At 35.1% G+C, this 15,629-nt stretch overlaps 1 protein-coding gene across 1 annotated transcript in view; it reads right to left on the bottom strand.

The window, feature by feature from the left end:
* Positions 1–7,285: 7,285 nt before the first annotated feature.
* WDPCP (WD repeat containing planar cell polarity effector) overlaps positions 7,286–15,629 on the bottom strand; it is a 255,317-nt gene continuing 246,973 nt past the window's right edge. The window contains exons 16-17 of the mRNA XM_067703850.1: positions 8,532–8,634; positions 7,286–7,673 (exon numbers count right to left, since the gene is read on the bottom strand). Of these exons, the coding sequence (XP_067559951.1) occupies positions 7,576–7,673; positions 8,532–8,634 (201 nt within the window). The 3' untranslated portion in view covers positions 7,286–7,575. The remainder of the gene's footprint in view (positions 7,674–8,531; positions 8,635–15,629) is intronic.

Raw genomic sequence — 15,629 nt, 5'->3', positions numbered from 1 at the left:
AAATTACGAATGGGAAAGCTAAAGGTAGGAAAGACTCCACACACAAATATAATATCAAAACCAGCAATCGTGAGGACAGTACAAATGCAGGATATTGGAAATGCCTTTGAAATTAAGAGAGCAGCAACTTGAAATAATCTTGTATATATGTAGACTGCTATATGGAACTGCACACCAAAAATCTACAACAGATACATAAAAAAGAAAAAGCAATCCAAACACAATACTAGAAATAGTCATCAAATCCCAAGAGAAGAGAACAAAAGAGGAAGCAAAGAAAAAAGACCTACAAAAACAAATCCAAAATTAACAAAATGGCAATAAGAACATACATATGGATAATTACCTAAAATGTAAATGGATTAAATGCTCCAACCAAGAGACACAGGCTTGCTGAATGGATACAAAAACAATACCCGTATAGATGCTGTCTAAAAGAGACCCGCTTCAGATCTAGGGACACATACAGATTGAAAGTGAGGGGATGGAAAAAGATATTCCATGCAAATGGAAATCAAAAGAAATCAGGAGTAGCAATACTCATATCAGACAAAATAGACTTTAAAATAAAGACTGTTACAAGGGACAAGGACACTACAAAATGATCAAGAGATCAATACAAGAAGCAAATATAACAATTGTAAATATATATGCACCCAAAATAGGAGCACCTCAATATATAAGGCAAATGCTAGCAGCCATGAAAGGAGAAATCAGCAGTAACACAATAATAGTAGAGTACTTTAACACCCACTTACATCAATGGACAGCTCTTCCAGACAGAAAATCAACAGGGAACATATTAGATCAGATGGACTTAATTGTTATTTATAAAACATTCTATCCAAAAGCAACAGAATACACATTCTTCTCAAGTGCAAATGGAACATTCTCCAGGATAGATCACATGCTGAGCCACAAAGTGAGCCTCGGTAAATTTAAGGAAATTGAAATCACATCAAGCACCTTTTCCAACCACAGTGCTATGTGATTAGAAATCAATTACAAGCAAAAAAGTAAAAAAACACAAGCACGTGGAGGTTAAACAATATGTTACTAAACAACCAATGGATCACTGAATAAATCAAAGAGGAAACTAAAAAATACCTAGAGACAAATGACAATGAAAACACGACAATCCAAAACTATGGGATGCAGCAAAAACAGTTCTAAGAGGGAAGTTTATAGCAATACAATCTTATATCAGGAAAGAAGAAAAATCTCAAATAAATAACCTAACCTTACACCTAAAGTAACTAGAGAAAGAAGAACAAACAAAACACAAAGTTAGTAGAAGGAAAGAAATCATTAAAGATCACAGCGGAAATAAATGAAATAGAGAAGAATAAAACAGTAGAAAAGATCAATGAAACTAAAAACTGGTTCTTTGAAGAGATAAACAAAATTGACTCATGAAGAAAAAAAGAGAGGGCTCAAATCAATAAAATCAGAAGTGAAAAAGAAGTTACAACAGACACCACAGAAATACGAAGGACCATAAGAGACTACAAGCAACTATATATCGACAACCTAGAAGAAATGAACAAATTCTTAGAAAGGTACAACCTTTCAAGACTGAACCAGGAGGAAATAGAAAATATGAACAAACCAATTACAAGTACTGAAATTGAAACTGTTGATTTAAAAACTTCCAACAAACAAAAGTCCAGGATCAGATGGCTTCACAGGCAAATTCTATCAAACATTTAGAGAAGAGGTAACATTGCAGAGGAAGGAACACTCCCAAACTCATTCTATGAGGCCACTGCCACCCAGATACTGAAACCAAAGATACCACAAAAAAGGGCTTCCCTGGTGGCGCAGTGGTTGACAGTCCACCTGCCGATGCAGGGTACACGGGTTCGTGCCCTGGTCTGGGAAGATCCCACATGCCGTGGAGCGGCTGGGCCCGTGAGCCATGGCTGCTGAGCCTGCGTGTCCGGAACCTGTGCTCCGCAACGGGAGAGGCCACAACAGTGAGAGGCCCGCGTACCGCAAAAAAAAAAAGAAAGATACCACAAAAAAGAAAATTACAGGCCAATACCACTGATGAACATAGATGCAAAAATCCTCAATAAAATACTAACAAACCAAATTCTAACCGAATACATTAAAAGCATCATACACCATGATCAAGTGGGATTTATCGCAGGGATGCAACGATTCTTCAACATCCACAAATCAATAAATATGATACACCACATTAACAAATTGAAGAATAAAAACCATATAATCATCTCAATAGATGCAGAGAAAGCTTCTGATAAAATTCAGCAATGACTTATGAAAAAACTCTCCAGAAAGTGGGCATAGAGGGAACTTACCTTAACATAAAAAAGGCCATATATGAAAAACCCACAGCTAACATCATTCTCCATGGTGAAAAACTGAAACAGGAACAAGACAAAGATGTCTACTCTCACCACTTCTATTAAACATAGTTTTGGAAGTCCTAGACACAGCAATCAAAGAAGAAAAAGAGGGGCTTCCCTGGTGGTGCAGTGGTTGAGAGTCCGCCTGCCAATGCAGGGTACACGGGTTCGTGCCCTGGTCCGGGAAGATCCCACATGCCGCAGAGTGGCTGGGCCCGTGAGCCATGGCCACTGAGCCTGTGTGTCCGGAGCCTGTGCTCCGCAATGGGAGAGGCCACAACAGTGAGAGGCCCACGTACCACAAAAAAACAAAAACAAAAACAAAAGAAAAAGAAACAAAAGGAAACCAAATTGGAAAAGAATAAGACTGCCACTCTTTGCAGATAACATGATACTACACATAGAAAGTCCTAATACATTACCAGAAAACTACTAGAGCTCATTAATAAATTCAGTAAAGTTTCAGGATACAAAATTAATACATAAAAATCTTGTGCATTTGGGGTTAATATATACACCACTATATATAAAATATGTAATCAACACGGACATACTGTATAGCACAGGGAACTCTATTCAATATTCTGTAATAACCTATATGGGAAAAGAATTTGAAAAAGAATGGATATATGTAGGTTTATAATTGAATCACTTTCCTGTACACCTGAAACTAATACAACATTGTAAATCAACTATACTGCAATATAAAATAAAAATTAAATTTAATTAAAAAAACAAAATTTTGTTGAAAAACTGCATTTAAGTAATATGTTTAAATATTATAAATATTTAATAAATGTGTAAATGTTAAATATATTAATATACTTAAATATAATGTGGCAACTCTGTAAATCACTCTTCTTCAAGGTTTGTTGTTGCTATTTGTTGTTTGGTAACTTTTGAACTAATTCTGTAAAGTGTGTATATCCTTTGTTGTGTGCAGCCACTGAAATCTCTTTTCAGTTACCTAAATAGTCATCTACAGATTGGATAAAGATTTTTAATCCTAGAATCCTATCTTGGAATCTTTTTGGGTGGGGGTTCTGTGTTTTAGGGAACCCCTTGAATGCTCAGCTAGGCATTTTACAACTCAGCTTTAGCCTCCACTGCTTGCATGCATAGAGCCTCCAGATCAGCCAGAGGTGAGAATTTAGGTGACCATCTCATGTATTTCCTAAGAATGCACACAGTCCCGGGCATGCACACAGTAGTATACAGAGTCCCAGAAAGATTTTCGAGCTTTTCAAATCTCCTATGGATATCTTATTCTCTAGAATTTCCTTTTTAGCTTTTTGGTTGGCTTATTGTTTGCCCCAGTACTTATTTACCTTCTCAGGCAGCCAAAATCTTAAACAACTGCCTCTAATAGTTTTCCACAAAGCACCCTGGGGAAAAGGCTTTTTCACAAAGAGTGAGCTTCCAATCAGGTCAAATAAAGAAAGGCTTACACAAGAGGTCTTCCAAGGAACCGTCAGTCAAATAATGATAGTTATCTGGGATTGGGACTTTGAAGGACCTCCAATACTGTTCTTTACTCTCTGCTGGCTCCTGGAGCTGCTGATTTTCACCAGGATTATGGGCTGTGGTTTTCAAGGCTACTGTGGACCTGGGTGGTGGGGCAGATGGGAAAAGGGCAAGTTAAAACACTACAAAGAACTTCCCTGGAAGTCCAGTATGTAAGACTCCATGCTCCCAATGTAGGGGGCCTGGGTTCAATCCCTGGTCAGGGAACTAGATCCCACATGCATGCTGCAACTAGGAGTTCCCATGCCACAGCTAAGAAGTCCACCTGCCACAACTAAACAGGCTGCAACAAGATCCCACATGCTGCAACTAAGACCCAGTGCAGCCAAAATAAATAAATATTTAAAAAAACCCAACAACACTATAGAACTTGCTGTTCTTACATGAAATTCAGTTGTTTTTCTTGAAACCCTCCCCAGATTGCTGCATTTGGTTAATTTACAGAAGTCTGATAAAGACAAAGCAATAAAGGAAACTGAGAAGGAATGGCTGGAAAAATGTTAGGAAGAAAATCATGCAAGAATGATGTCAGAGAAATCACAAGAAGAAAATTTCGACATGGAGGGAGTAGTGAATAATATTTAACTACTGTTGTAAAGGTTATATAAGTTGAGGACTTAAAAATGCCTACTCAATTTACTGTCATGGTGGGATAGGGAGAGGGGAGTCACTGTAACATTGTGAAAACTGTTTTGGTGGAATAATTTGATAGCAGCCATATAGGCATGGTTTGAGGAGCGAGTGAATGGGTAGTAGAACAGCTCTATGTGTTTGTTTCCCCAAGGTTCTGTATCCTTTATTTCTCACTCTTTATTTCTTTCCTTGGAAGTCTCTTCAGCTCAAATCCTGATATACGGTGCTGATCCTTCCCTTGTCTTAGATATTCAAATGATTGTGGGACAGCTTGTCCTCTAAGAGCCTTGAATCAGAATACCTGAAAGTACACCTATTTTCTTTCTTTTAAAGGTGATCTTGCTGGCCTGCAGGATGGAGTCATGTTTGGTTCTTTCCTTTACCTCTGAAGTAGATGTCTATAGGATTATCTGCCTAATACCCTTGTCCTAAAAACTGACCCCCATATCATATCCAATTGTGGGAGCCTTTTTCTTGGAGCTATGTGACCCAGCCCTCTGGCCATAGTTGATGGGAACAACTTGGGTTAAGGAAACCAGCTGAATCAAAGTCCTTCTCTGGAAATTCTGGAACAAGAATGAGAATAATTTTTCCCTCTGCATGCCTCAACTAAAGGATGCAGAGTTTGAGTCCTACTGGCAAACTTGCTTACTGCCTTAAAAACTTGAGAAGACGAAAATGGTCTTTGGAGAAAGAAAATATTGAAGAAAGTCCAAACAGCTTTTAAGTTTCTGGTTACAGCTATGTTTCAGTTACACCTGTATTCCTATCCTTTGGTACTAGCATATATCCCATGATGCCAATGACATTCCTATTTTTACTTTAGCTCTTTTGAGATGGGTGTCTTTCACTTATCCTCACCCACATAAACTCACCAGTCAAGTCCTACCTACAACCTCTTTGCTCTGTGCAGACTTGACTGGAGAGTTTATTCCATTATATTTAAAATAACTACTGATAGGGAAGGACTTTTCCCATTTTGTTATTTAATTTCTGTATGTCTTAAAGCCTTTTTCCCCCTTATAGCCTTTTTCCTCCTAATTTCCTCCATTACTGCCTTCTTTTGTGTTTAGTTGATATTTTGTAGTGAAACGTCTGAATTTCCATTGTGTATATTCTATAGTTATTTTCTTTGTAGTTACTATGGGGATTACATGATAACATCCTAAATTATAATAATCTAATTTGAATGGATACCAAGTTAACTTAAGTTGTGTTCCTGTGCTCCAACTTTATGTTACTGAGGTCATGAATTACATCTTTATATACTGTGTACCTACTAACAGATTTATAATTATTTTCTATGCATTTGTCTTTTAATTCCTGTTGAAAATAAAAAGTGTAGTAAAATATTATAATAATAATTGTTTTTATATTTGTCCATGTATTAATCTCTATTGGAGATCTTTACATTCTTCATATGGGTTCAAGTTGCTGTCTACGATCCTTTCATTTCAACCTGTAGGACTCCCTTTAGCATTACTTTTAGGGAAGGTAATGAACTCCTTCACCTTTTATTTAGCTAGGAATGTCTAAATTTCTGCCTCATTTTTGAAGGGAAGTTTTGCTGGATATAGAATTCTCCATTGACATTCTTTTTTGTTTCAGCCCTTTAAATATGTCATTTTATTGCCTCAGGCCTCCAAGGTTTCTACTAGAAACTTGCTAATAATATTATTGAGGATACCTTGTATATGATAAGTTGCTTTTCTCTTGCTGCTTTCAAGATGCTTTTTTCAAGCTGAAAAGCTTTTGATAGTTTGATTATAATTTGTCCTAGCATGGGTCTCTCTCCTGGTTGATTGTATTTGGAGTTCACTGAGGTTGGATTTGTAGATCCATCTCTTTCCTCAAATTTGGGAAGTTTCCGGTCATTATTTCTTCAAATAGTCTCTCTGTCTCTTTCTCACTTGTCTTTCTGAGACTCCCATAGTTGTTGGTATGCTTGAGAGTGTCCCATAAGTCCTTTAGGCCCATGTCACTTAATCTTTTTTCCTTTTGCTCCTCAGACTCAATGATTCTAAATGTTGTATCTTAAAGTTTGCTGATTCGTTTTTTCTGTCTGCTAAATATAAGTGAGAGCCACCCCAGTTTTCTGGAACAAAAGTGGAGTAGAACATTTATCTAAGCTGTTTACCTCTTGACAGTTACTGTTGTTATTAAATGGATCTTTGACAAGAGATAGTAATCAAAGCCACAGGATAAGGCCTGAAAAAAAGCTGAGAAATGGGGAGTAACAGGGTTTCAGTGAAAAAAAGGTATTTACTAGAAATGAGGCAAGGCTCAAAGGGGGAACACCAAACTCTTTGGCTAGGAATTATCAGCTGGCCTAGGTAACCTGATCAAAATATACACAGGGCACAGGATGCATTTTGGTGAATAGTGGAGTTTCTTCATTCTTCTGAAATTTCGTGGTAATCTCTTCATATTCCTTTTCACTCTTAGTAAATTTAAATAGCTTTAAAATGCAAAAATTGCCTCCATTATATCTGAAACCCTGGTGGAAAAGGCAGTGTACATGACAACTAAGGAAAATTCTGATAAAATTTGCTATGAATTAACCTCCTACTGTGTTTCCTAAATGGCAAGAGGGATGGGGATGGAGGATGTTTGTATCCCCATGATGTAACACAGCAATTCCTATTAATAGGGTATGATTTCATTATTTAGTTATAAGTGACTTATCACAAATATAAATTGTACCTGCCTCAAAGAATTACGGTGAGGCTTAAATTAGTAAATGTAGTTAACAGAATAGTACATGGCCCACAGTAAGCATTCAGTAAATATTAGCTATTATTGTTTTTATTGGGATGCACATCACTATCCTTAGCAAGTGACAATATACACTGATAGGTCAACTGAAGTTACTCTTATCTAATATTATATTAATATTGAATATCCTTTATCCATTAGGAATGAAGATTTGAAAGTGGTCTACGCATCTTTTGGGTTTGATCAGTTTGGAACTTTTTCAGGGTGGGGGAGGGAGAACAAAATCATCTTTCTGGTAAACAACTGTCAGCTTTGGTATTCAGCTTTAGAGCTACCCTGGTAGTATGGTTTTGAGTCCTTCAGTACCAACTGGAAGACTGGGATCTCTGGTGGTGATGTTAGAGAGAAGCCGACAATTGCTCCTTTTGGCTGCCAACATTACACAAACAAAGCACAAGATGATCCATCAATGGATAATCAATGTTATAATATTTTCAAGCAACTTACCAAGTGGAAACCTTACTGAAACTTCTTTGTTTTATAGGAGTTCCATGAAGAAATAAATTCTATTACAATTTCTGAGGGTCCTCTGCCTAATTTAGGAATAGGAAATACCAGGAACAATAAAAATTGGGATGTCCAGAGATCAGTACTTTCAGAGTTGGTCACATTAGGATAAATTGAGTTTAGAAAAAAAACTCATGCTGATATTATTATAGTTTTTAAAGACATCATTTTTCTATATTATAAAGTTTTGAATGGACTTTTAGATTCAATTTAGGCTTTTGATTTATCTTCTTTGGAAGACTCACAGTAAAATGAATCTAGTGGCTTCTAAATTAAAAAAAAAAATCACCCATCAAACCTAAATTTCACGTGAAGTACTTTGTCTGATATAGGAGGGAATTCTTCTGAGATGTGACATGTCTATGTATAAAAATAAAGGATTATATAAGTTCCTGTGTTGGTTAATTTTAATAATAGCACTAATAATAATAAACTGTTTTCCTTAAAATCTTATGAAAAGAACAATGACTTTTTAACTTTTTGCTAAGTAGTTATTAATTACTGATTATTAATTTGCATATTAACACAATTCCAAGTTAAATATCCATATTGTACTATTTACCCAGGCTTAATTCTTGTTTTTTCTAAAAAAAGACACTGTCTTCACAAAGAAAATAATTCAAATTAACCAGCCATGCCCTACAAATGTAAATACAAGTGATACTGAATAAGTATTGATTAAAATAAAAAGCACTTTAAAAAAACAGCATTAAATCTTACCAACTCCAGAGGTTATTGATTCTGCATCAATGTCACTAGCTCTCTTTCTTGCCACTTCAGCTAGTGCCAATTCGCCCTTTTCTAGTGCAAGGTAATGGATGTCCTTTGGAAATAAAGCAAGATAAAAGATTAATCCAAAATGTATCTTAGTCAAGTTACAAAGGAGATTTTGAAAGAAAGAACTTACTGTTCTTTCAAAACAGTAACAAAAATAGATTACAAAACAGACATGGCTGATGATAAAATACAAAAATTTTGTATTTTAATTTTCTCAGTTTTCTAATACAAGCAAATTTTCTTGAATTGGAAATCATAGCTATAACTAGTGGCAGTTATTTAAATAAATTAAGCCTTTAGGGAAAAAAACAAGCTTTTAAATCCAATGTTTGATGTACTTAGTTTTGTCAGGGAATAAAAATCTTAGTGGCTCTTTTCTTTAATGAAATTTTACTATCTGAGATAGCTTCTTCAAAATTCAATTGTTCATTATGATAAGCATTTTATAAGGAATACTATTATACAAATTTGTCTCTGATATTTATGTGTCTGGCACATGTTACTTTATTAATATTATTAACACTACTATCATCTTGAACTTATTCAGTCAACAAATAATCAGTGCCTATTAAGTTGTGAAAAGAGAGATCAATTACAATACCGTTTCTCAACAAGCTTTCAGCCCAGTAGGGAGAAAGACAACTGTAAACAACAGTTAGTAACATAGTGTAATAGGTTTTATGGCAGAGTTAAGAATGGTGTAGAACCAAAGAGGAGGAACTGATCCTTGATCTGCATCTTGAAGGATAAATGAGAGTTATAGTAGAAGGGAAAATGGAGAAAAGGCAACAGAAAATGAATGATACCTGGTGCACATACATAGAGAAGCTTGAGAAAACACAGTTTTATCAAGCAATGGCAGGTCTTTCAATACGGAAGGAATGTTGGTTGTGTGGGAGCATGCAGTGGAAAATAATTCTAAAGAAGTAGACAGAGCCACTAAAAAGGACTTTGAACTCTTTTTGGTACACAGGGTGACTGTTGGAATGAGAATTTTATTGCAATAAAAATGGAAAAAGAACATGAACAACAAGTTTTCAATGATGAAATATAAATGGCCTATAATCATGAAAAGGTATTTCACTGTCCTAATGTTCAAAGTTGAAAAAATGTAATTTCAAACTGGACAAATTTTTGAAAGTTATTACTTACTGGTTGCAAAATTTGGGGGGAAACAGGCACTTATTACATTTACTGGGAATATAGACTTTACAGAGCAGGGGTCAGTAAACTATGGCCTATAAGCCAAATATAGCCTGCCTTTTGTACAGCCCTTGAGTAAAGAACGGTGTTTACCTAGCATAATGCCCTCCAGGTCCATTCATGTTGCTGCAAATGGCAAAATTTCACTCTTACTTATGGCTGAGTAGTATTCCAGTGTGTGTGTGTGTGTGTGTGCTTTTTTTTATGACTTTTTTTTTTTCGGCTGCGTTGGGTCTTTGCTGCTGCGCGTGGGCTTTCTCTAGTTGCAGCGAGCGGGGGCTACTCTGCGTTGCAGTGCACGGGCTTCTCATTGTGGTGGCTTCTCTTATTGCGGAGCATGGGCTCTAGGTGCCCGGGCTTCAGTAGTTGTGGCTCAAGGGCTCTAGAGCACAGTCTCAGTAGTTGTGGCACACGGGCTTAGTTGCTCTGCGGCATGTGGGATCTCCCCGGACCAGGGCTCGAACCCATGTCTCCTGCATTAGCAGGGAGATTCTTAACCACTGGACCACCAGGGAAGCCTGATATGTACCACAATCTTCCTTATCCACTCATCTGTTGATGGACACTCAGGTTGCTTCCATATCTTGGCAAATGTAAATAATGTTGCTATGAACACTGGGGTGCATGTATCTCTTCGAATTAGTGCTTTTGTTTTTTTCACATATACACTCAGGCGTGGAATTCCTGGGTCATATGGTAGTTCTACTTTTAGTTTTCTGAGAAACCTCCATACTGTTTTCCACAGTGGCTGCGCCAGTCTACATTCTCACCAACAGTGTATGAAGGTTCCCTGTTTTCTACATCCTTGCCAACATTTGTCATTTATGTTCTCTTTGATGACAGCCATTCTGACAGGTGTGAGGTGATATCTCATTGTGGTTTTGATTTGCATTTCCCTGATGATTAGTGATGATGAGCATCTTTTCATGTGCCTGTTAGCCATCTGCATTTCCTCTTTGGAAAAATGTCTATTCAGTTCTTCTGCCCATTTTGTTAACCAGGTTGTTTGTTTTTTGATGATTAGTTGTATGAACTATTTATATATTTTGGATATTGACCCCTTATCATATTGTTTGCAAGTATTTTCTCCCATTCAGTAGGTTTTTTGGTTTTGTCATTATGCTAAGTGAAATAAGTCAGACAGAGAAAGACAAGTACTGTATGATATCACATGTGGAATCTAAAAAATACAACAAACTAGTGAATATAACAGAAGAGAAGCAGACTCACAGATATAAAGAGCAAACCAGTAGAGAGGGAAGAAAGGGCATTATAGGCATAAGGGATTAAGAGGTACAAATTATTAGGTATAAATTAAGCTACAAGGGTATATTGTATAACACAGGGAATACAGCAAATATTTTATAACTATAAATGGAGTATAACCTTTAAAAATTGTGAATTGCTATATTGTACACCTGTATATATAATACTGTACTCATCTATACTTCAATTTTAAAAGAAAATGGTGTTTACATTTTTAAATGGTTGGAAGAACTGTGCTCAACCACTCAACTCTGAATGGCTTTGGAATTACCTTATGCTGAAGACTTGAAAGTGTTTCAATCTGAAACTATTAAAAGCAAAACAGTACTTATATGTGAAACTTATATTGTGATAAAGTCATTTCAGTGAGAACGTTGTTTGACTTGCAGGTAATAGGCTGTGTTACAGGCTGTGTTATACACTTCCTGCACTGTCAAAAGTTAAAAAAAGAAGTGAGATCTCCATTCATATACAAATTCCCAGCAATGTATTTCAGTCCACAGCAGCATTTTTCAACCTTGATACAAGTGCAAAGGTAATGTCCATATTCCAATGTTGCAATTAAGGAACTTTAATAGGAAGTAATTAATTTGCAATGTAGTAACATGTTAAAAGGCAGTCTAGCCTTTAGCTAATAGAATTGTAAAAATGCCTTCTGATCGGTGAATATGTGCAATTAAACCATACGCTCATGGATTGATATCAGTATTTGGCAGTACTTATCTACGAGGAAAGAAATTTGCAAAGTTGAAATACATAAAATCTCATCATAGATCAGTATTCACAGATGAACATTTGCAACAGATTTTGTTGTTAAGGAAAACCACCTTTCAACCCTTATTAAGAGAAATGTTATCCCCCCACAAAAGAATTCCATTATTCACATCTGTAGAACTTTATTATGAAAACTGTACTCAATTAATAGATTTTTAATTTTATCAATAAAGATTTGTGGAAATTTGTTTTCTATCATACTCAATTATTACATTTAAAATTTTATCAATAAAAATCTATGGAAATTTGTTTTCTCAAGTACCTAAATAATAACCTCAATTTTTCCTTTTGGCTCACAAGCTTATAATATTTGCTGTTTGGTCCTTTATGGAAAAAGTTTGATGATTCCATATTTTAGTAATACATCAGAATTCAAATTTGCATACATATACTTTTGGAAAATCTTCTTAAGGAAATGATGTGACCAATCTTATGTCCAAGATTGGTGATGACAGCAATACTTTTTTTTTTTTTTGAGACTATCTTTTTTTATTTTTGGCTGCACCATGCAGCATGTGGCATCCTAGTTCCCCAACCAGGGATTGAACCCAGGCCCTCGGCAGTGAAAGCATGCAGTCCTAACCACTGGAACACCAGGGAATTCCTGACAGCAGTACTTACAACGATAAAAAATCAGAAGCAACTTAAATGTATATCAATTGAAAAAATCATGTTGATTTTCTTTTTTAATCCAAGAGTGGCATGATACTTTCATAATAGATCCTTATATTCAATGAAGAAATTAGCAGTAATTTAAAAATATATATACTCCGGTATTCAGTTTGCTAGTGTTTTATTTAATACTTTTGCATTTATGTTTTTTTTTTACTGAGGTATAGTTGCTGTACAGTATTATATAAGTGCGTCTGTGTTCTTAAGAAATTCTATCACTTTACTTGCACTTGACTGCTAACAAGCCCTCAACTAGTATCAAAGTTATACTAGCCTTACAAATAAGCTAAGGCAGCTTTTTTTCCTATCTTCTTGTCTCTAGCAAAATTTATATGTGATTCTTCACTGAAAATAAGCAAAAGATATACAATGCATTTAAGAAGAAATTACCACCCATTACTGAGTGACGTAAATGAACACCTGATTAAAATACAGATATACACCTGCTTATGGCTGAAAAGATTATACATCATAAAGATATCAATTCTGACCCCAAATAATCTGTAAAATTCAGTGGAATTCCAATCAAAATCCCTTCAATATTTTTCATGGAACTTGACAAGTTGATCTTAAAATTCATATGTGAAAGTAAATGGTCAAGAATATCTAAGACTTATTCTAGTTAACATTAAGACTATATAATAGCACTAGTATATAGGCATATAAATCAGTGAAAAAGAAAGTTACCCATAAAAAATATCAGTTTTTTTGTGAGTTACTAATGTTAATATTTTATGTTTAACAGTGATGTAAGTGTTGGCTATAAGATCTGTGGTCCACAAATTATTTCTGGAACATATTCTCTCTCTCTCATTCTTAATTCTGTGATTTCTACTCTTAATTTTTTAACTGTTATAGGGAATTTGGGGTCATTAATTTCAAGAAGGTAATAAGGCTTAACAGTTCTTGAGTTGATATTATATCTGTACCATGAAGGTTTTCATTTCTGTGGACCTTCTCACTATTCATATATATGAATGTAGTTTTTAGTAAAATGCAGTAGAGAGTATATTTCTGTAACTCCATACCTCTCAGTTTGAGACAGTTCATGCATGAATCTTTACAGTGTGATAAAAGACATCTAGTATCTAGTATCTATATCACCCCCCCCAATTGGCTATCCTCTGGATACATTTATTTTTTAACTTTTAGATAGTTTTAGTGTTTCAATTTAGTTTAAATGTTGGATATATACAGTTAAATATGTTCATATACCCCTGGGAAATGGTCATATTCTAAATAAGTCAAGAAAGTAAAAGCCACTTGGCTTTGTATTTCATTTTCATGTCTTTTACTTGATTAGGACAGCACATACAAGAATACAGGACATGCAGTAAAGCTGGTTGAGACTAAGGCTAAGGTACTGTTAAATGATATTATATTAAATACACTGCAAGAGACCACTACTGGGAAAGTCATGCCCTTCTCATCTTGACTTTAAATTTAATTAATACTTATTAATCAAAAATTATTCCACAAATAATTATGGAGTGTTTACTACGTGCCAGATGCAGAGGTAAATTTACTACAAAGTTTATAAAGCATAAGCTTCTCTGCCTCTTATTTGTACATATCCTTCCCAGTACCTACTTTTGTACTTGAAATGTTAAATTTTTTTTTTAACTTTCTTTTTTAAATTGAAGTATAGTGGATCTACAATATTATAATATTTTCAGGTGTATAGCATAGTGATTCAGTATTTTTATAGATTATACTCCATTTAAAGTTATTATAAAATAATGGCTATATTTTCCTGTGCTGTACAGTATATCCTTGTTGCTTATCTTTTTTATACATAGAGGTTTGTATATCTTAATCCTATACCCCTATCTTGACCCTCCCACCCTTCTGTCTCCCCACTGGTACCATTAGTTTGTTTTCTATATCTGTGAGTCTTATCCTGTTTTGTTATATATATTTGTTTATTTTTTATATTCCATATCTAAGTGATAATATACAGTATTTGTCTTTCTATGACTTATTTTACTAAGCATAATATTCTCTAGGTCAATTAAATTATTTTTCTTCAGAAGTATAAGTTTCAGGCCCCATAAAACATGTATCTACCCCCTGATGCCCATCCATCAAGGTTTTCACATACTAGTGAACTGTGTTACCATACCATACTTAGATGTTTAGAATCACGTGTCTCGGAGGCACATGGCACAAGGAGACATTGTAAGTTGTACAGTCCTTTTTTGTTTCCTTGGTCTCTTTTTGGAGACTTATTGTATAAGATTAAAATGGCATGTAATGGGTCTAAAGGGATAACATAGATGACAATAGATCTGAAAAGTGTCATATTGATAAATCCCAACCTTTACTGCCACCCAATCAGGATTACCTAGTTATGAATGGTTTTATTATAAAAGTGTTACTAATGTGGAAGCAAGTTTTCAGAAAAATATTCAGAAGAATGAACTATTTAGTTCTGTCATTCTCAGCGACAATTTTTAATTTACTGTTTGCCAAACTGACTTATATTAGTAACATCTTTTAGCACTATTAAGTGAAATTGAACAAAAGATGACAAACACTGAGAGTCTTTGGCTATGATCCATGTTTAAAAATTGACACATATTCTCTCTGTATCATCTAAGATCTGGAATAAAAGACTTGTTATTCCTGGGAGCTCATTACCTTTCACAGGTGGTATTTAATGTACTACTATAATGAATATGCAGATTTACAACAAAAAGCATTTAAAGCTAAGGTGTCCCTGGTGGTCCAGTGTTAGGACTCGATGCTTTCACTGCTGAGGGCCCGGAATCAGTCCCTGGTTGGGGAACTAAGATTGTGCAAGCCGTGCAGCAAAACCAAAAAAAAAAAAAAACTATTCAAAGCTAAAAAAAAATCCTGAGTAGATTTTCATCTTGAAATCATACTTTGGACTAGTCACTGACAGATAAGTTTAACTATTATAATGTATTGATGTTGTTATAACCTTTTCTAATTTTTGTTAGGCTTCTGGGGATTGATAGGTTTGTATGAGATAACAGAAGCACTTACAAAGACGTGCAACAGCTTCTACACATTTAAGACTACCATGTTCTGGCCCTCCCTGCTATAATATTTTACTTAGTTCAAATCAGTTGATAATATAAATTTTAAATTCATTAACTACAA

This window comes from Pseudorca crassidens, chromosome 14, assembly GCF_039906515.1.
Source record: "Pseudorca crassidens isolate mPseCra1 chromosome 14, mPseCra1.hap1, whole genome shotgun sequence".
Classification (NCBI taxonomy): Eukaryota; Metazoa; Chordata; class Mammalia; order Artiodactyla; family Delphinidae; genus Pseudorca; species Pseudorca crassidens.
Note: the sequence above shows the minus strand (reverse complement) of the source record. Positions and strands in the feature narration are given on the sequence as shown.